The 21,908-nt window shown below is 46.3% G+C and overlaps 1 protein-coding gene across 2 annotated transcripts in view; it reads right to left on the bottom strand.

Moving 5' to 3' along the window:
• The window catches only part of LOC120995695 (E3 SUMO-protein ligase RanBP2-like), a 97,710-nt gene that overhangs the window by 68,171 nt on the left and 7,631 nt on the right, over positions 1–21,908 (bottom strand). For both annotated transcript variants that reach the window (XM_040425068.1, XM_040425069.1), the window contains exons 3-10: positions 21,378–21,489; positions 21,088–21,240; positions 12,338–12,565; positions 9,283–9,422; positions 4,111–4,303; positions 3,923–4,007; positions 2,765–2,974; positions 2,503–2,684 (exon numbers count right to left, since the gene is read on the bottom strand). In XM_040425068.1, coding sequence (XP_040281002.1) covers positions 2,503–2,684; positions 2,765–2,974; positions 3,923–4,007; positions 4,111–4,303; positions 9,283–9,422; positions 12,338–12,565; positions 21,088–21,240; positions 21,378–21,489 — 1,303 coding nt within the window. The remainder of the gene's footprint in view (positions 1–2,502; positions 2,685–2,764; positions 2,975–3,922; positions 4,008–4,110; positions 4,304–9,282; positions 9,423–12,337; positions 12,566–21,087; positions 21,241–21,377; positions 21,490–21,908) is intronic.

Below are 21,908 nucleotides of genomic sequence, written 5' to 3'. Positions count from 1 at the left end.
TGGCCGGCAGCGGAACCAGTGAGAGTGCAGCATAGTAACATAGTACATAAGTTCATCATAGCCCATCAGAGAGAGTGCAGCGTTCCGCCTATGGAAGGGGGTCGTGCACATAGCCAGTACCGAATCCGGCGAGAGTGCAGTATTCCGCCTAAAAAGGGGGGTCATGCACACGATCGGCAACAGATCCAGTGAGAGTGTAGCGTTCCGCCTAAGAAGGGGGTCACGCACATGGCCGACAGCGAATCCAGTGAGAGCGCTGCGTTCCGCCCATGGAAGGGGGTCACGCACATGGCCGGCAGTGAATCCAGTGAGAGTGCAGCATTCCGCTTAGAGAAGGGGGTCGTGCACATGGCCGGCAGCAAATCCATAGAGAGTGCAGCATTCCGCCTAGGAAGGGGGTCATGCACATGGCCAGCACCGTATCCGGTGAAGGTGCAGCATTCCGCCTAAAAGGGGGTCATGCACATGGCCAGCCGGCAGCCAGGGAGAGTGCAGTATCCCGCCTAGGAGGGGGGGGATGCACATGGCAGGCACCATAACTGGAGAGATGATGAATGCTGCCAACGGAAGGGCCGCATGCACTTGGCCAGCGCCGTATCCTGGAAGAGGGCAGGAAAACTGCCTAAAAGGGGAAATGCCCTAGCACCGACGCAGGTTGGGAGCGCAACACTATGCCGCCTGTGGAAAGAGGGCATGCAGACATGCAGCACTACTGATGAGGCTGCAGCGTCCTGCGCAGTCCAATAGAAATATATATATATATATATATATATATATATATATATATATATATATATATATATATATTTTTTATTTTTTATTTTATTAAAAACACAGCCTCTCTGAGGCTAAAGGGGGCCACCATATAGGGGCACAGATAGTCAGGAAAAAGGGGGGGGCCAGCCATACAGGCCCATTGGGAGCCGGCCTGTACCCAAAAGGGTTAACATGGATCCGGCCTGGAGGGCGGCGCTGCGATCCCCTGGGGGCGGAGGAACCTCCCGGCGGGAAAAATTCGCGCCTGGAGAAGTTCCCGCCCCCTCCACCAGAGGCCGGAATTTTGCGGCCTAGCAGACCGTGAGGCCGGGGTCTAAATTTGCGGCGCCCGGCATGTACCGCCGGAACCTGAGGCGGAGTGGCGCATCAAACCGGCCGCGGGTGCCCACCCCGCGGGCCGGTCGGAATTGCGGCCCAGCAGGCCGCGAAGCCTGGGCCACAATTTGCGGAGCCCCACCGACCGGCACCGACGGTCGGCCGGGGCCTGCTGAAGTCAAGCCCAAAGCCGGCCGCGGGAGCCCACCCCGCCGGCCGGAATGGCGGCTTGCCGGCCGCGGGAGCCCACCCCGCCGGCCGGAAGAGTCGGGGGCCCGGAATAGCGGCTTGCCGGCCGCGGGAGCCCACCCCGCCGGCCGGAAGAGTCAGGGGCCCGGAATGGCGGCTTGCCGGCCGCGGGAGCCCACCCCGCCGGCCGGAAGAGTCAGGGGCTCGGAATGGCGGCTTGCCGGCCGCGGGAGCCCACCCCGCCGGCCGGAAGAGTCAGGGACCCGGAATGGCGGCCTAGCAGGCCGCGGAGCCTGGGCTAAGATTTTTGCGGCGCCCGGTCGCACCAGAGTACCAATGTCGGCCGGAGGCGAGGCCTCACTCCACAGCCGTCAGGCAGGCCTTGAGCAACACTCCGGTAGGAGATGGGGGGGGGACCCAGAGACCGGGTGCCTGTGGTAGAAATAAACTATGTTGCCGCTTCTGTAGCTGGCTGTGGAGACAGCCACTGGCTGCATGTCTATGGGAGCCAGGCAGGGGGGGGGGGGGGGGTAAGGCAGAAGGAGATTGCCGCTCTGCAGGTGCCAGCATAGATCCAGCAGGGGACTAGAGGCCCAGTATGGGGGTCAGGCACGCAGGAGACCGGGGGGGACGGGGACGTAGGGCTGGTGAAGCCTCTCTCTTACCACAGCCGTCTTCACCCTCGGTCCATTCCAGCAGGGTCGCCCCTTCAGCTACTGGCACCGTAGTGGCAGGACGCTGGAAGAGGGACTTGGCGTGCGGGCGACCCTTGGGCTGGCGGGATGCAGGGGAGCTAGGCTGCCCTGGTCCACCTTGCCTTCTGTGGGGGAGGCAGCAGTGCGGGTGACCGGCACTGGCGCAGCTCAACCCCGGGAGAACAGAGAGGTCTAGTGCGACTCTGTTATCCCTGATGATCTGGAACAAAAAGAAAATAAAAAAGTAAAAATCTAAAATTTAAACAAGGAGAATACAGCCCTGCAGAGCAGGGAGTGTCTTGCCTCCTTGGACACTAAGCAAAAACTGGCAGTCTCTCTCTCCAGGCTGAGGGTATAGCTGTGGAGGAGGGGCTTAACAGTCTTCACTTAGTGTCACGCCTCCTATGGAGATGAGCTATACCCAAGGTCTTCTGTGTCCCCCAAGGAAACTGGGCGAGAAAACAGTTTTTAATGAAGACTAATTTAAAAAAAAAAACAAAAAAAAAAAACAACATTTTGAAAATACCTCAAGATCTAGAATGCAAACCGATTCTGGGTTATTTGATTCAAGCCTTGACGTTTCTTGAGGTAGCCGAGGAAAAATCTGCTTAAGCCACTTGTGAAAGGTGGGTATGTTGGACATATGGTGCCACTGAAGTCCAAGCCAGGTTAAGTGCTGTAAACTACCACTGTGCACTCGAACAGCACCTAAAATAGAATGGACATATCATGGAATCATCTGCATAAATAAAAAGTATAATAGTTATGAACGCCATGTCAAGCCTTACCTTGGTCACACCGTTGCAGGTCATTTAAGTCTGGTGCCTGACAGTTTACATTTCCAATGTCATCAGTGCCTAGGAACGAGTTCTCCATGGACAGACGGTCTTCAAAAAGCATTTTCAGCAGAAAACTTTGACCACTCTTATTAGCAAATGTTTCAGTAATATTTGTGAGGAAGCCGTCATGGCCATGGCTCAAAGTTAGCAGCAAATGGCCTGTTGAGAATATGGAACAAGCAATACACATTAATATTTTCACAGAGCTGTGAGGACATATAATTAGGCTTATTGTTCACTGAAGAAAACTGAAAAATTATAGGTTTTAGTCCAAGTTATAACGTTTGCCTGCACTCAAGGCATGCCTATTACTCTTAGAATCACAAGTGCATCAATAGATACTTTGTATAAAACAGTGTACATATAGCGTCGACATATTCTGCAGCGCCTTACAGACTATCATTTGTTCTCTCCAATGAAGCTCACACTCTAAGGTCTATCACTATGCCTTTGGAGTGTGGGAGGAAACCCATACAAACACAGGGATAATATACAAACTCCATGCAGATGTTGTCCTTGGTCGGATTCAAACTCCGGGTACCAGTGCTAACCACTGAGCCACCATGTGGAAAAATAAAGCTGTGACTAGGGCTTCTAAAATAATTAAAGGGCAAATCGTATTGGCCGCTATAATGAAGTACGGCACTTTTCCTTTGCATCAATTCTGATGAATCTCCCCCAATATTCACTTGCCCCTAAATCACTGTTCAAAAACTGTAAAAAAGGTATTCCCAATTCTGGGAGTGCAAATAATGCAGTGATTATATATCTTAGAGCTTATCAAATGAAAGCTTTGCTCACTATTATACATGGCAGCACGGTGGCTCAGTGGTTAGCACTGGTGCTTTGCAGCGCTGGGGTCCTAGGTTTATATCTGACCAAGGGCAACATGTGCATGGAGTTTGTATGTTCTCCCCATGTTTCCTCCGGGTACTACAGTTTCCTCCCACACTCCAAAGACATACTGATAGGGAACCTAGATTGTGAGCCCCATTGGGGACAGCCCGATGCAAATGTCTGTAAAGTGCTGCAGAATATAGTAGCGCTATATGAGTGCGTAAAATAAATAGATATTTGTACTTGACAATCATACTACAGTTAAGATACCTGATTGACTCTGACGGTCACAGGCTAAACCTTCCAGAACATTGTAAGAGCTTTCATCTCCCTTTATCGGCTTATTCCACGGCACCTGAACATAGGAAGAAATTCAGGAAAGTTCAGTTGAATTGAATGGTAAGGAAAATAAAGACACAGCGTTATGTTCACATAACACTACAGCATCTATGGCGTACCTGGAAGGCTAGAAGATAGCAGAGAGCAGCAGGTTCTAACAGCGCCTTCCACTGAACTTCACTACTTTGAGCCACTTTCAGAAATTGAGTTCCAGCGTGCATGTAATAATGACCACGCATTTCGGTATAAGTCATTGACAGATCGTCTGTGCCACTGGCATGAGGCTTTACTGAAAGGAGGGCCTGATCGAAACTGAGAGAAAGAAAATTAAAGACTCAGGATAATATTTTCAAATGTTTATCAATGCACTTTAAAGGGAACCTGTCACCGGGATTTTGGGTATAGAGATGAGGACATGGGTTGCTAGATGGTCGCAAGCACATCCGCAATACCCAGTCCCCAAAAAAAAACAAAAAAAAAACGATTTGATAAATATGCAAATTAACCTGAGATGAGTCAGAGCTTGAAAATATGACTCTTCTCTGGTTACACAAGATATGACTCATGTTAATTTGCATATGTATCAAATCGTTTTTTTTTACACAATAAAAGCACACAGAGCTATGGGACTGGGTATTACGGATGTGCTAGCGGTGATCTAGCAACCCATGTCCTCAGCTCTATACCCAAAATCCCGGTGACAGGTTACCTTTAAGAAACACCTCCTGTATAATCTTAAAGGGGTTATCCAAAATCTGTCCCCCACTGTGCCGGGCCCCTCACAGGGAACATACTTGCCACTCTCCCGCTTCTCCCTGTACACAGATGTAAACATCCGGTGTCGGGATGGAACAGCCAATGGCAGACATGGACGAGCCTCCCTAGCATTGCAGGTGACCCTACTCGTCCATCATTTCCCCCCCCCCCCCCCCCGACACTGGATGTACAGGGAGAAGCAGCGGTGGTACGAGGACCATGAGCGGCACAGGGAGCGGGATAAGTATATTCCCTGTGAGGGGCCTGACACATGGGGGGCTGTTTATGATATTGGATAACCCCTTTAAGGGTCCATTCAGACGACCGTATGAATGGACATCAGTTCTGCAATTTTGCGGAACGGGTGCCGACCTATTCATTTCAACGGGGCTGCAAAAGATACAGACAGCACACAGTGTGCTCTCCACATCTGTAGTTCCATTCCGCAGCACCACAAAAAAGAGCATTCTTGTAGACAAGAATAGGCATTTCGATCATAGTGCTGGCCATGTACTGGTCTTAACCCCTTCTAGACATGTGATGTACTATTACATCATAGAAGTCAGTGACTTCCCGCATTTTGACGTAATAGTACGTCATGATGATCGGGCAGGCACCTGAGCGGTGCGCGCCTAATCACTGCAGGGGTCTGGCAGTGCCTGGTAGCCAGGCCCCTGCTGTATCTGCCGGCATCGCTGTTTACAGCGATGCCGGCGGATTAACCCCTCTCTGCCGCGGTCAGCGCTGACTGTGACATAGAAGTGGTTTGCGGCGGGTAAAGGAGTGCGGCGAGTCCCCGTGCTGCTGTGGCAGGGACCTGATGCATGATAAGGCAGCCCGATGCCGTGCAGAGGTTGCCCAATGCCTTGCACGGCATCGGGACTGCCTTCTACGGGTGCCCAGGAGATCCAGCCCCGACCCCCAAAAATTTAACAGAATTTGGGACAGAAAGTTTTTTTAAAGTAGAAAAATATTTTTAATAAAACAAAAAATAAAAATAGAAACACACACACACACACACACACACACACACACACTAGGTATCGCCGCGTCCGTAACGACTGGCTCTATAAATATATTCTATGATCCCAAAAAGTGCAACACCAAGCGATCAAAAAGGCGTATGTCGAACAAAATGATACCAATAAAACAGTCTCCTCATCCCGCAAAAAAATTAGACCCTACATAAGAAAATCGCTCAAAAATAAAAATATCACATGACCTAACCCCTCAGGTGAACACCGTAACAAAAAAAAAAAAAAAAAAAAAAAAAAAAAAACCCAAAAAGCTATTTTTTGTCACCTTACATCACAAAAATTGCAACACCAAGCGATCAAAAAGGCGTATGCCCCCCAAAATAGTACCAATCAAACCGTCCCCTCATCTCAAGAAAAATGAGATCCTACCTAAGACAATCGGTAAAAAAAAAAAAAGAAAAAAGCTATGGCTCTCAGACTATGGAGACACTAAAACATCATTTTTTTGTTTCAAAAATGCTAATATTGTGTAAAACTTAAATAAGTATACATAATTAAATATTGCCACATCCGTAATGATCTGCTCTATACAAATATCACATGACCTAAACCCCTCAGATGAACGCTGTAAAAAGAAATAAAAACTGTGCCAAAATAAAATTTTTGGTCACCTTGCCCCATAAAGTGTAATAATGATCAAAAAAATAAAATCATATGTACCCAAAAATGGTACCAATAAAACTGGCACCTTAACCCCTAGTTTCCAAAATGTGGTCACTTTTGGGGAATTTCTACTGTAAGGGTGCATCAGGTGGGCTTCAAATGGGACCCTAAAGGGTTAACAAAGTTTGTAAAATCAGTTTTGAGTAACTTGAGGGGTGTAGTTTCTACAATGGGGTCATTTATGGGGGCTTTCTACTATGTAAGCCCCACAAAGTGACTTCAGACCTGAAATGGTCCATAAAAAGTGGGTTTTGGACATTCTTAAAAATTTCAAGATTTGCTTTTAAACTTCTAAGCCTTCTAACGTCCTAAAATAATAAAATGACAATTACAAAATGAGGCCAAACATAAAGTAGACATATGTGGAATGTTAAGTAATAAATATTTTCAGAGGTATCACTTTCTGTTTTAAAAGTAGAGAAATAGAAATTTTGAAAATTGCTAATTTTTTAAATTTTGGTAAATTTGGGATTTTTTCATAAAAAAAAGGTAAAATATTTTGACTCAAATTTATGACCATCATGAAGTACAATGTGTCACGAGAAAACAATCTCCGAATGGCAAAAAAGTGTTCCAAAGTTATTACCACATAAAGTGACAGTCAGATTTGCAAAAAATGACCTGGGCAAAAGAGCGAAAACTGGCCCGGGGTAGAAGAGATTAAAGGGGTTGTTGAACAAAACAAAAAAAAAAAAAAAAATTCACCACTTCATAGTGTTCCGTTTCCAGCACCGCAACCCCCGAATCTGCTGGACTGAAAACTACGCCTGGCATTACTGGAAAATGGTGGGGACAGGCAGTGCTGTATTAGGATTACTGTAAAGAGGCGAGTTTCTTTCACATTTTCTACTCATCCTGAACATTTTTTTGAACAGTGAACAAACTTTGAAAAAAAGAAAAATATCAACTAAATTTCACAAACATCTTAGCAGCACTCAGACCTTTTACTGTCTCACCGTTTACATAAATTAACTTTAAGGATCATAATAAGTAATTTTTTTCTTTGGAGGCACAATTTAATTTTTTTGCAGGGATTCTGTCAGGACTCCCAAGCACTACAGGAACTGACCGCACAGTCAACAAAAGAGAAACAGCGTTTTAATCAGGTGAACCACAGCTATGTGCCTGTGCAAACAGTTTCATTGAGAGTGCTGGTGACAGATCGCCTTTAACTCCTTAAAAGCCAGTCCAATTTTCATTTTTGCATTTTTGATTTTTCCTCCCATTAGGGCTGAAACTATTATTCAAATTAATCGATTAACTCGACACAAACAAATCCTCGAATCGATGATTCGTTTGTGCCATGTGACCACACAGTGAGAGTGAAGAGCTTGCTATTACTCACACTCCGTGGTCACCCGCCTGCTCGCACAACACTGCACTGGATCCTGATGTACACACATAGTCAGGACGTTTGAGTAAACTGGCGCTGCGGCTGGGCACTGATGGCTAGGAGGGGAAGTGGGGGAACTGATGGCATTGGGGGAGGAGCTGAAGGCTCTGGGGTGAGGGGGGAGCTGATGGCACTGGGGGGAAATTGATGCACTTCAGCTGATCACACAGGGGGGAACGAAGGGTGTTGGGGAATGATTGCAGGGGGGTCTGATGAGTTTTCAAAAGGATAACAGTCTATTAATTCATTTTTTCTTATTGGAGTACTCGAATAATTGTAAAAATAAGTCTGTAGAATACTCGCTTTTTAAACTCTCCATTCACATAGCCATACAAGGGCTTTATTTTTTTTGTGGGACAGGATGCATTTTTAATGCCACCATTTAATTTACCATGTCTTGTATTGAAAATTAGGGGCAATTTTTTTTTTTTGTGGGGTTAAATGTAAAAAAAATAAAAAATAAAAACAAAACAATTCTGCCAAAGTTTCTGGGGTTTTGATATCACAGCGTTCACTGTACTTACTACGGTAAAAATGGCATAACATCCTTATTCTGCGGCTCAATACTTTTACAGCGATAGCAAACATGTATAGTTTTTATTTAATTACTTAAGAAAAATAAAAACCTTTGAAAAATATTTTTTGCATAGTCATTTTCTGTCGTTTTATATTTGTCTACAGAGCTGAATGAGGGCTTGTTTTTTTCATAAAAAACTGTAGCTCTTATTAGTACCATTTCTGTGGTATGTACGACATTTTGATCACTATTACTTAATTTTTTAAAGGGGGACAAGATTGCTTACCGCACATTAACTTTTTTTTTTACATTTGAATAGCACACAGTGCTGTCCACATCTTTTGCGGCCCCACTGAAGTGAATGGGTCCTCACCCGAGCCGCAAAAAAACGCGGCTCTGATGCGGACCACAACAACGGTCGTGTGCATGAGGCCTTAGGGATGTTCTGGGACACGTTATACCCAGTAGCAGCCTGCTACCACTGGAGACCAGACAAATGCCAAAGAGCTCCGTGTAGGAGCTCAGAAGAAGACCGAAGCAGTGGAAACTCCTCCTGTCTTCTCTCCAGGATGCCCGCGTTCAAGTCAACCTCTGTGTATTCACAGTCTTCACTGTGAAATCTCAAATAGACATTGAAAGCAGCAAGATATTGAGAATGAAACAAGCTAATTTAATAGGGTACATGAAAGGGGCATATCTTGTCTGTTTTACAGCTCAGGTTCATTCAGGTGAATGGGGGCCAAGTTACCAATACCGGATGCAAAATACCACTTTACTAATCAAATTACGACCCCCTTGTGTCTATTTAAAAAACTAAGCAAGAAATAGAAAGCAGTTAACCGTGTTATGTAACAGACAAGGAACCATGCCGAACACGCCTTTTCGGTTGCCACATACAAATGAATGACGTGTGGAGAGGACGTACTTTTCAAGTGCCAGTCTACTTTCTGGCACATCCCTAGTAGAGAGTGTCAGATAGACAACGTCTGAATGTGCAAGTAACAGCTCTTTGTTAAATGTCCTCCAGTTGTTTTTATCTGAGGATGGGTATGTAGATAGGTACTCCTAGAATACAGAGGAAAATAAAGGGTTAATGCATAACGAAGAGAGGTGTCGCACAGAAACTAATCTACAATTTATGCATTTATACAGCTTAACCTTAAAGGGAAAAGAAAAACAAACACTCTGTGTGCATATATATGGCTGATGACTGCTGAGGCCAGTAATTGGCTGCAGCAGTCAGATGAACAGCACATGGCTGCCGAAGACCCAACAGGGATCAGAGTGGTTGGGGACAAGTGCAGCTGGATGTCTAGAGGGAATTTTTATTATTTTTTACCGAGCCCTGCACTCTGCCAATGTTTCGAAAACCCATCTAAACAGTTCTTAAGAGGCAAGAAAGTATTTTTTCTCCATTGTTGTATTCCTCTAATTAGCATGTAGACTGCTTATAGCAGTCATAATATGTTCACATGTGGCAGACTTCTTGCAGACTGAAAACCTGCTCCACAGATGTCAATGAGGTTGTTTCTGCAGCATTTGCATGGATTTCTGCAAACACCAATCAGATAAGCGTGAACAGGCACAAATGACTACACCAAATCTGCCATGCATGAACATACCAAACATCTGCAAGTAACCGCACACAGGCACGGTGCTTCTCATCTGGAAGGGCCCTAACTAACACACTAATAGGAGTCATGCACCACTTCATTACCCTGAACGTGAAGAGCCGCTGCTGGGTTCTTCTGCAGCGACAGAATATCCTAGTCAGCTAGTGTTTGGGGGCAAGCTGCTGTAAGACCAAGGCTGCTTAAGCAAAAAACACTTTCAACCTTAAAGTAAACCTCCACTTTAAAATGACATTACACAATGCTGCGTGGCTTAAAGGGAACCTGTCACCGGGATTTTGTGTATAGAGCTGAGGACATGGGTTAATAGATGGCCGCTAGCACATCCGCAATATCCAGTCCCCATAGCTCTGTGTGCTTTTATGGTGTAAAAAAAAAAAATGATTTGATACATATGCAAATTAACCTGAGATGAGTCCTGTCCCTGAGATGAGTCCAGCGTGAAGGAGCCCAGCACCACCCCGCATCCTCAGAATCTCCTACTTGCTCCCCGATGTCAGAAAACTAGAGTGCGGTAATCTTGCGATGCGCGAGCTAGCGCATGCTCAGTGTCCTCAGTGTTCCTTCCCTGTGCTGGCATCAGCCTCAGGGAAGAAACTGCGCATGTGCTAGCTCGCGCATCACGAGATTACAGCGCTATATACCAATAAAGGCTGAGACCAGTCACTATATGCACCGCACAGCCACAAACCATGAAACTCCTACAAATGCAAAACACACCAGCGGTAATAAATCTTTATTAAACAAATATGCATAAAAACAAATAAATAGTTAGTTGAATGATTAAAACCCAGAAGGGAAATGCAAAGAAGTGTGGATGAAACCCCCCATACCAGTAAGTATATCATTGCATAATTGTTGCTACTGCCTGTGTGGTACACCGGAGACTGTATACAAAAAGGATGGAACAATCAATGTGCTCAGTCAGTCTTATCAATATATACAAATGCACCACAGGACCGGGAATAAAACCTGGGTGGTTTGAGAAGACCAAGGAGCATAACACTATACAGGGTACCGCTAGTCCACGGTATCAACACACAAGCAGCAATGCTAGCATACAAAGTACATGACAAATGACCAACCTGGCTGGAGGGACGGCCCGACGTCCGTTTCGCTCACTGGTTTTTTCACAGGGCCCTGTATAGTGATATGCTCCTTGGTTTTCTCAAACCACCCAGGTTTTATTCCCGGTCCTGTGGTGCATTTGTATATATTGATAAGACTGACTGAGCACATTGATTGTTCCATCCTTTTTGTATACAGTCTCCGGTGTACCACACAGGCAGTAGCAACTTTATGCAATGATATACTTACTGGTTTGGGGGGTTTCATCCACACTTCTTTGCATTTTCCTTCTGGGTTTTAATCATTCAACTGTTTGTTTGTATGCATATTTGTTTAATAAAGATTTGTATAAACATTACCGCTGGTGTGTTTTGCATTTGTAGGAGTTTCAAGATTACAGCGCTCTAGCTTTCTGACGTCGGGGAGCAAGGAGGAGATTCTGAAGATGCGGGGCAGTGCTGGGCTCCTTCACGCTGGACTCATCTCAGGTTAATTTGCATATGTATCAAACTGTTTTTTAGTTTTTTTTTACATAATAAAGAGACCATCTCAGACAATGGGGGCATATAGCTAGGATATGCCCCATTGTCCGATAGGTGCAGGTCCCAGAGGTGGGGCCTGCACCTATCTTGTAAACGGAGCCTTGAAAGTCATGGTGGGCGCACTGCGCATGCGTGGCCGCCCACTATTAGTTTCTATGGGGCAACCAAAAAAATAGCGCTAAGTGCTATTTCCGTCGGGCCCATAAAAATGAAGGGGGCAGTGTCCACGCATACGCGGTGCACCCTCCGCGACTTTGAAGGCTCTGATTAAGAGATTGGTGCGGGTCCCAGGAGTGAGACCCGCACCAGACAATGGGGGCATATCCTAGCGATATGCCCCAATTGTCTGAGATGACACAACCCCTTTAAATAAAAAGTGAAAGAATCTCAAGAAGACAACTGCTTTTAAAATAGCAGCTAGGTCAGGCATCCCCCACCCACTCTTGTTATCACAAGGCAAGCTGTGCCTGACCATGTGCTGTCACCAAGAGCAGACAAGTGCATCATGAGTCACGTCTGACAACAAAATGGAGATTCACCCTGGTCTGGTCAAGCAAACTTTGAAAAAGTAGTGACAGCATATGATTAAAGATCATAACGTGAAATTAATTCACACTTAATAATTTAAAATGAAAGCATTTAACTCTGCGAGTTTTAACTGTGAACGGTTATTAAAAAGGTGGATCTTCACCTTTAAGCCCACAGATTTATAAAAAGGTATCTTAGGAAACCAACTGACCTTTAAAACCTGTACAACACATGAGCACCACTCTAAATGGCTGCGTAGCGCTCTCCTCTCTGGCTTGAGACAATGGATCACGGCTTCATCTAGTCTCTTATTGGAGCGAAATAACTCCACCAGTCTGATATTCACATAGACGTCATCAGGTCGGGCAAACAGCTCAGACTGGATTAAATCGAACAAACGATTCCAACCGGCTTCACCTTGGGAGTTTAGCAGCTGCTCCTAGAACAACACAGGGAGAGTTATTAGTGGGCAATTTCATGACGGCAATGATACAATTAGTCAGGCTCTGTTCACATTCAGGCTACAACGCTGTCTCAGATCTGATGCAATGATGACAAAATGAGTCGGGCGCTGTTCACATCAGCATTGTGTGTATCATTTATTCATAATTGACCCTACAACAGTGAGCTGGATTCAACACAACTAAGGCTCCATATTTTTGGTCCGCAACAGATTTGCATTTTTTTGCGCATCGAATGTGGACCCATTCATTTCAATGGGGCTGCAAAAAGTGCTGACAGCACACCGTGTGCTGTCCACATCCATGTGTATGTTCTGCAGCCCCACAAAAAAGATAGAGCATGTCCTATTTGTGTCCGTCTTGCAGACAATAGGCATCGTTACAATAGGGCCCCTGAAAAGTGGGGGATGTACACGACGGTATTTTAGGTCCACATTCGATCCATGCAATAGGACCTATTCATTTCTATAGGGCCAGAAAAAATGTGAACAGCACACAATGTCATCTGTGTGTGGTCCACTTTTGTGTGGCCATTCTGGAAGTTTAGAACAAGTCCTGTTCTTGTCCGTTTTGGGGACAAGAATAAGCATTTCTACAGTGGGGCCCCCCTGAAAGGACAGGTTGTACACAGCCAGTATCCATATTTTGCAGATCCGCAGCTTGCAGACTGCAAAACGCTAACAGCCATGCGCATGAGGCCTTAAACATCCCAAGCAAAACCAGAATCACACTGGCATTCATGGTGACGAGATGCAGCTTATTTAGAATTAGGAACATAGCATAAAAGCGAATTCCAGTCAGGTGACTGTAGAGTCTCTATAGGACTTTTATACTGAGGGGTTATCGTGTTTCTGGAATGCCCTACACCAAGAGGAGGTAATGGCAAAATTGGATTTTTGTACTTACCGTAAAATCCCTTTCAATTCATTATGGGACACAGTACCATGGGTATACGCCGAGCTACCACTAGGAGGCTACACTAGATAAGGTCGGCTCCGCCCTCTCCACAGACACTAGGCTAATCAGTTTGTACCAATAGCAGAAGGAGAGCGAAACAAAAGCAAAGAACCAAACATGTCCTTGACCGGGGAAATCAGAACAGCAGCCCGGTGACAAAAAGAGAAATGAAAACAAAAAGGGTGGGATCTGTGTTCCCAAATTAATTGAATGAGAAAGGGATTTTAAGTACAAAACTCCAATCTTCTCGTTAATGTCATTGGGGGACACAGTACTATGGGACGTCCCAAAGCAATGCCAGAGGGTGGAAATGAAATCTCATGCAAAAAGTGAGCCAAACAAAATGTGACCTAACAAGACCAGGAGAGGCTATAGCATGAAATGGTAGATAGAAAACTAAGGAAGTGAGCAGAGGCTCCAGGACCAGGAAGTCCAAAGAAGAAAATTATGGGAGACCACCAGGATCCCAAGGACAATCGCCTGGGAAACAAGGCCATATGCAAGAAAGGAACAAAGGGAAACACCCAGCTCCACCAAAAAGGTGGGGAAAATAAGCTAAAGAATAGGGAGCAGGGCTAGATGTCCTGCACAAGAACCAAGAGTTGAACAAGTGTGCACTAGAGAGCCCAAGGAAGGATCTGGAAGAACCAGGGCTCCCCCTGAAGAAACAGGAGCGCAGCACAACCGGAAGGCGCCTGTTGGTAATGACCTAGCGCTCTGCATATAGAAGGATGCTCCAGTAGGAGGATCTAAGAGGACAGACCCAACTAGAAAGATTAGACTGAGGGAACCTGGCAGGAGAGAAAATGCCTGGGAAAAGAACAGGAGCAGTCCTGAACCAAGGAAAAAAACTTCTTGGAGACAAGCTAAAGAAAGACCCTGTGGACCACCCCTCAGCAAAAGGAAGACAATTCCATAAGGCCTGGAAGCAAGGGAACATGACCAGTAAGAGGACCAGGCAAGGAAAAGACTAAATTGTCTCAGACCAAAAACATGGCCTGTCCGTGGAAAACACCATGTGAAGGCCAGGGTCAAGAGGAAACAAGGAAGCACTGGAGGCTGAACGATTGAGAGAAAGAATAGCAAAGACTCACCATGGGAAAGAAGCAACCCTCCTTCCACTGCAAGGCAGGTGGGAAAAGAGAAACACCCTAGAAGGTGGAAACCACATCCTGCCAGAGAAAGCAACCAACCTCTGGAGGGAGAAGGGGGTCCTCGGTAATGGCCAGGAGAAGGGAACGTAAAGACATGCGTCCCATACAAAGGAGGCGAGAATCAAGCATCAGAAAAACTGGAACAAAATATCATTGTGAAATGTAAGACCAGAGGAATCCCTGGGCACATGAAGTCTCAGGAAAAAAGGAACCAGTCACAGGCCCTGGTAATACAAGTGGAGACACACTTGTCTGAGATATTGGAGTAAAAGAGAAAGGACTCCAAACAGCCTAGGGAGGAACAGTTCTCAAATCGAGGGAAAGCTCCATCCCAGAAGTGGCCAATACGAATGTAAATTGCAAACCAGAGCAACAAACTCCCAGGTACCAAGACCTGAACCTGGGGAGACGGGAAAAGAGGTCAGAATCTCAAGAGGGAAACAGCCTATGGGAACCCAGGAGGGAAAAGAACCAAACCAGGCCTAAAGAAGCAGCTGTCATACAAAGCATGTGCGGTCAGAGATGCCATGAGTAGCTTCCTCAGAGGGAACCGGCCAGCTAGATGGTCTAAGTATCATTGGGGCAGGGCTCCAAGCAGGATTACCCAGTCAGAGGCTCAAGTAAGGTCCACAGAACTGGACCACACGAGGACAATAATAGCCAGATTATCAAAGGAAAAATGAAATGTAGCAACCATGGTTAACCAACCATCCCAAGTGTAGTGACTAGCATACTGTATAACACTGCCACGGAAGGGGCAAGTACAGCAACCTGGATTTTTTAAAAGAATCGCCAGACATCCATATGTCAGAAAAGGATGCAGAATTCGCCAGGGGAAGCCGGGAGAGACTACACTGACATGTAGAAACCAGCAGAGAACAATGAAAGCCCCAAGGAAGGGGGAAGAAACTCACAGGTGCAGACAACGGCAAGGCCAAGGCAAATGGCACTTCTGTCATGTAGCAACTACCGTACAGTCAGGTCCATAAATATTGGGACATCGACACAATCCTAAAATTTTGGGCTCAATACACCACCACAATGGATTTGAAATAAAACAAACAAGATGTGCTTTAACTGCAGACTGTCAGCTTTAATTTGAGGGTATTTACATCCAAATCAGGTGAACGGTGTAGGAATTACAACAGTTTGCATATGTGCCTCCCACTTGTTAAGGAACCAAAAGTAATGGAACAGAATAATAATCATAAATCAAACTTTCACTTTTTAATACTTGGTTGCAAATCCTTTGCAGTCAATTACAGCCTGAAGTCTGGAACGCATAGACATCACCAGATGCTGGGTTTCATCCCTGGTGATGCTCTGCCAGGCGTCTACTGCAACTGTCTTCAGTTCCTGTTTGTTCTTCGGGCATTTTCCCTTCAGCTTTGTCTTCAGCAAGTGAAAAGCATGCTCAATCGGATTCAGGTCAGGTGATTGACTTGGCCATTGCATAACATTCCACTTCTTTCCCTTAAAAAACTCTTTGGTTGCTTCTGCAGTATGCTTTGGGTCATTGTCCATCTGCACTGTGAAGCTCCGTCCAATGAGTTATGAAGCATTTGGCTGAATATGAGCAGATTATATTGCCCGAAACACTTTAGAATTCATCCTGCTGCTTTTGTCAGCAGTCACATCATCAATAAATACAAGAGAACCAGTTCCATTGGCAGCCATACATGCCCACGCCATGACACTACCACCACCATGCTTCACTGATGAGGTGGTATGCTTAGGATTATGAGCAGTTCCTTTTTCTCCATACTCTTTTCTTCCCATCACTCTGGTACAAGTTGATCTTGGTCTCATCTGTCCATAGGATGTTGTTCCAGAACTGTGAAGGCTTTTTTAGATGTCGTTTGGCAAACTCTAATCTGGCCTTCCTGTTTTTGAGGCTCACCAATGGTTTACATCTTGTGGTGAACCCTCTGTATTCACTCTGGTGAAGTCTTCTCTTGATTGTTGACTTTGACACACATACACCTACCTCCTGGAGAGTGTTCTTGATCTCACCAACTGTTGTGAAGGGTGTTTTCTTCACCAGGGAAAGAATTCTTCGGTCATCCACCACAATTGTTTTCCGCGGTCTTCCAGGTCTTTTGGTGTTGCTGAGCTCCCCGATGCGTTCCTTCTTTTTAAGAATGTTTCAAACAGTTGTTTTGGCCACACCTAATGTTTTTGCTATCTCTCTGATGGGTTTGTTTTGTTTTTTCAGCCTAATGATGGCTTGCTTCACTGATAGTGAAAGCTCTTTGGATCTCATCTTGAGAGTTGACAGCAACAGATTTCAAATGCAAATAGCACACTTGCAATGAACTCTGGACCTTTTATCTGCTCATTGTAATTAGGATAATGAGGGAATAACACACACCTGGCCATGGAACAGCTGAGAAGCCAATTGTCCCATTACTTTAGGTTCCTTAACAAGTGGGAGGCAGATATGCAAACTGTTGTAATTCCTACACCGTATACCTGATTTGGATGTAAATACCCTCAAATTAAAGCTGACAGTCTGCAGTTAAAGCACATCTAGTTAGTTTTAATTAAAATCCATTGTGGTGGTGTATAGAGCCAAAAATGTTAGAATTGTGTCGATGTCCCAATATTTATGGACCTGACTGTATATGACGACTGGGCGTATAAGACGACCCCCAACTTTTACACTGAAAATATAGAGTTTGGGATATACTCGCCGTATAAGACTACCCCTTTTTCAACACACAGCAGTACATTACTGCATCCCACCACCATCCCTGGGTACCTCTGCCATCCCTGCATTCCACCACCATCCCTAGGTACCACCGCCATCCCATGGTATCACCACCATCCCACCACCTTCCTTGTCCTGCCTCCCAGACCCTAAACATGTGCCACCTATACCCTGAACATGTTTTTGTTATGTTATTCTTCATATTCACATTCACATATGCACATCTGCGCCGCACTTCAATACGCCGCACGGAGATCTCGCACATGCGCAGGAGCGAGCGGCTGTGAGGATCCCGTGTATCCACGCTCGCCGCATGAAATCTCGAACATGCGTAGGAGCGAGATGCGAGCGGCCGGGAGGATGGCGGTACAAGGAGCATACAAGGTACAGAGCAGGGGGGAGGCATACAAGGTACAGAGCAGGGGGCGGTATACAAGGTACAGCGCAGGGGGGGGGGCATATGCCGTGGGTTACATCGCAGCTCTCAGCTGCTGGGGATACAAGGCAATAGCCCGGGCTCTCTGTTGATAATTCGGGTGTCCCGGCACTGCAGCGCCCGCCATACCCGGCGTATAAGACGACCCCCGACTTTTGAGAAGATTTTCATGTGTTAAAAAGTAGTCTTATACGCAGGAATATACAGTAATCAGAGAACATAAGGGAGTACCAAGAACGCCCAGACCATGGAAGAACTACAGGACCATTTCCGAATGAGCAGAGGAAAATTCCACCAATCAAGTAGATGTGTGACCCTCACTAGTCCTGTCACAGCCATATCAGAGAGTACGTCCAGCGATGACCCGAAAACTGCTGTAGCGGCTGGTGCTCACAATGTTTCGTATCCCTACAGGATAGAACACCCAGTGGTGATCCAGGTACTCTGCCAGGACGGGCCATGCAAGTCTGTGAAAACAAAGCAGAGAGGCAGTAACAACAACGCAAGTACTCCATCCATGAAATGGGGTAACGCAGCTGTGCAGAATACAGTAGTACTTTATAGGGTTGATAAAGAACAAACCTAACATGATAGCCAACAACCTGCCATGGCGGAAGAAGTGTGGTTGTCTGGTGCATAACAGGACTGAGAAGTCTTGTTAAATAGTGCGTCAAGCAATAAAGTAGAAATCATGCCTAGTACAGGGGCAACAAGAGGACTTGGTGCACTCAGAGGGCCTGGTTCAGGAGGTACTGCACTGGGTGTCCGATGTGAACATGCCAGCCATATAGTGGATCTAACAATTGCAACTATAATCCGCCAAAGAAGGGGGGGGGGGAACATATGGTTACCAGGTACATACTACAACCAGGATGGTTTGTCGGATACAGCGCCTTGAGATAATACAAGTACACTGCCGAGGATGGCGGTAATAGGTGCCAGAGGCATATTAGAACCAGAAAAGAGTGATAAATACAGCGTCTAGGGATGGTACCATCACTCTGCATGAAGAGGGGCCACATAATTGCCTAGCAACACAAATTGTACCATAGGGCACAGCACTTGGAGATACTACAAATACTCCGCTTGAGAATAGGAGTAATCTCGCTGCATGGTGCACACTATAATGCGAGTGGAGACATGGCTACAGCATCCGGAAATGGTATAGGTACTGCGCTTGATAAAGGCGTAGTATGACTGCAGTATGACATAGTATGACTGCCTGGAAGCCTGAAAAAAAGAAATACAGACAGCCGGAGGCTGTACCCCAGATGCTGCGTCCCCGAAGAGGTGCTGCAGCAGCCGCAGAAGAGCGTGAGCGTACCTTGCAGGAGATGATCCTGGATGCTGGCAAGGTGGAGGTGCTGAAGCAGGAGTTAAAGGGTTTCTATCACTTCATATGACATAATTAGCTGGCAGACACTAGCGATCTGCTAGTGTCTGCTCTGGCCAACCATCCTACTATAATCACTTGTGGGGCAGCGGTTTTGCTAAAAAACTAACTTTTATAAATATGCTAATGAGCCTCTAGGTGCTATGTGGGCGTCATTAGCACCTAGAGGCTCCGTCTACCTTCATACACAGCGGCCGCCCAGCACGTCCCTCCAGCCCGCCCATGTCCTCCTCCGTGTGACGCAGCGGCCGAATTCTCGCGCATGCGCCGTGCGCGGCTGTATTCGGCGCATTAGAGATGTCTGAGCTCGGAGCGGTCAGACATTCAATGCGCATGCGCCGAATACAGCCGCGCATGCGCATTGAATGTCTGACCGCTCCGAGCTCAGACATCTCTAATGCGCCGAATACAGCCGCGCACTGCGCATGCGCGAGAATTCGGCCGCTGCGTCACATGGAGGAGGACATGGGCGGGCTGGAGGGACGTGCTGGGCGGCCGCTGTGTATGAAGGTAGACGGAGCCTCTAGGTGCTAATGACGCCCACATAGCACCTAGAGGCTCATTAGCATATTTATAAAAGTTAGTTTTTTTAGCAAAACCGTTGCCCCACAAGTGATTATAGTAGGATGGTTGGCCAGAGCAGACACTAGCAGATCGCTAGTGTCTGCCAGCTAATTATGTCATATGAAGTGATAGAAACCCTTTAAGTGAAAACTCCATCCACAGGGCTAAAGCTCACCCTTGAATGAGAAGGGGGGGGACCCCTCCCAAAAGCGGGGAGGAAACAGAAAAAAAAAAAAAAAGCCTGGCAAGACAGGAGGGGGCGGGAGAGGATGCGGCCTAGTCGAGGTAAGAGTTGGGCCCTCGATTAATGACGTGGCCGGAAAAAGTGCGCCGTTGGTGAGACGGAACCGCGGGAAGTCGGGGGCCCTCCGGAAAGAAGAAAAAAAAAAAAAAAAAAAAAAAAAAACAGGTGTGGGGGTCTCCTGAAGAGGAGAGACGCTGAGGGAGGGGAAAAAAACGGGGCAAAAGGTGAACCTGGGACTCGAGTACAGGCCAGAGAAGAAGTGGCCTAGTCCCGGCAGAAGTCGGGGGCTAAAGTAGAAGGGAAGGCCGGGAAGGGGCATGGGTGGCCAGAAGGAGAAGGGTACTGAAGGGAGAGCCAAAAGGAGGGGAACTAACCCGAGGACTCCATGGGACAGGGACGCAGGGGTTAGTACTTACCATCTGGCGTCTTCAGGCGCCGCAGGGTCACCCCTTCGGCAAACTCGCACTTACGTGGGATTGCCAGGATGCCAATGCGGATGCAGTAATGGGGAACTGGGTGACTGGCGAGGTACTCACAGTATGCGCACGCAGGGGGTGCAACTAAAGTGGTTATCCACGATGGAGCCCCATCCTGCAGCAGGCAGAGACTGGCAGACGAAAAGAAGTAATAAAATAAAAAAGAAGCAAGACCTGCAAAAAAACAGCAGGTCATATCTGCCTCCTACAGACACTAGACTAAAACTGATTAGCCTAGTGTCTGTGGAGAGGGTATAGCCCACCTGGGCAGAGCCAACCTTTTTATTATCTAATGTCGCCTCCTAGTGGTAGCTGGGGGTATACCCATGGTACTGTGTCCCCCAATGACATTAACGAGAAATACTAAGTCAGCATTTCAAGTACTTGATACTTATGTAATAGCAAACGGTATTTAGGCTTATAATTAATCTAGCAATTAAGGTTGTGTAATAGATCTGAGAAAGATTGAAGTTGATGGACCAGTGTAACTATGTAATGTAAAATTCCCGAAGGACCCCTTTAAGATCACGCTTCATGAACAGAATGGACAACAAAATAATTCTTACTTTTAGTCTGTAAATGACAGAACTTCCAGGAAACAGCTTGGCGGCTTTTTCTACCCAGTACTCCGCTCTGCCATCCGTGACATTGATAGTACATATTAATTCTGCAATCTTAAGGACAAGATCCTTCTGAGTGGGATTTAATTCCAATGAACGCTAGAGAAGGGGGAAAAAAAAGGCTGCCTTTAAAGATTGTTCTTCCAGGTCAGAGATCTTTAGTGTGCAACAAACCATATGAACATATGAGGTTATATTATCAGAATGAACGCACAGACCGTAGGCCACAACATTACCTTGTAGCAGCCAACAGATTTTTCCACATTTCCTTCAATTTCATACAGGTGTCCAAGAAAGCGGTGAGCTTTTGGATCCCTCTCCTGGACATTAATGTACGATGAAACACACCTGGAAAACAGGTCATCAGTTTATAAGGTCATAACTGTGAAAGCCCTAGAACATGGATAACTGCAAAAGGTGTATGAATAAACGAGCACAGAACCATTACTCCAAATCCCTGCATCTAATGCTTACAATAATATCGGAGGTAATCTATGTTCTAGACTACAAAATACATTTTGCCCATAGGTGAACATGTACCACTGAATACCTTTACAGTAGAATGCAGCGGATCCTTCCATCAGAGGCTTATGACAGGAAGTACTCCATGTATGCCTCCACATGATGTGCACACGGCCGTTGTGCAGCCTTTCCGTGCATTGGGGATCGCAATTGCGGTCCCCAATGCACGGGCAACATCCGTGCAGCAGGCCGAACCCATTCAACTTGAATGGGTCCGTGGTCTGTTCGCACCGCAAAAAATATGA

Source organism: Bufo bufo, chromosome 3 (assembly GCF_905171765.1).
Source record: "Bufo bufo chromosome 3, aBufBuf1.1, whole genome shotgun sequence".
NCBI classification, from domain to species: Eukaryota; Metazoa; Chordata; class Amphibia; order Anura; family Bufonidae; genus Bufo; species Bufo bufo.
The sequence above is the reverse complement of the archived record's forward strand: the minus strand, read 5'-3'. Positions and strand labels throughout refer to the sequence as shown.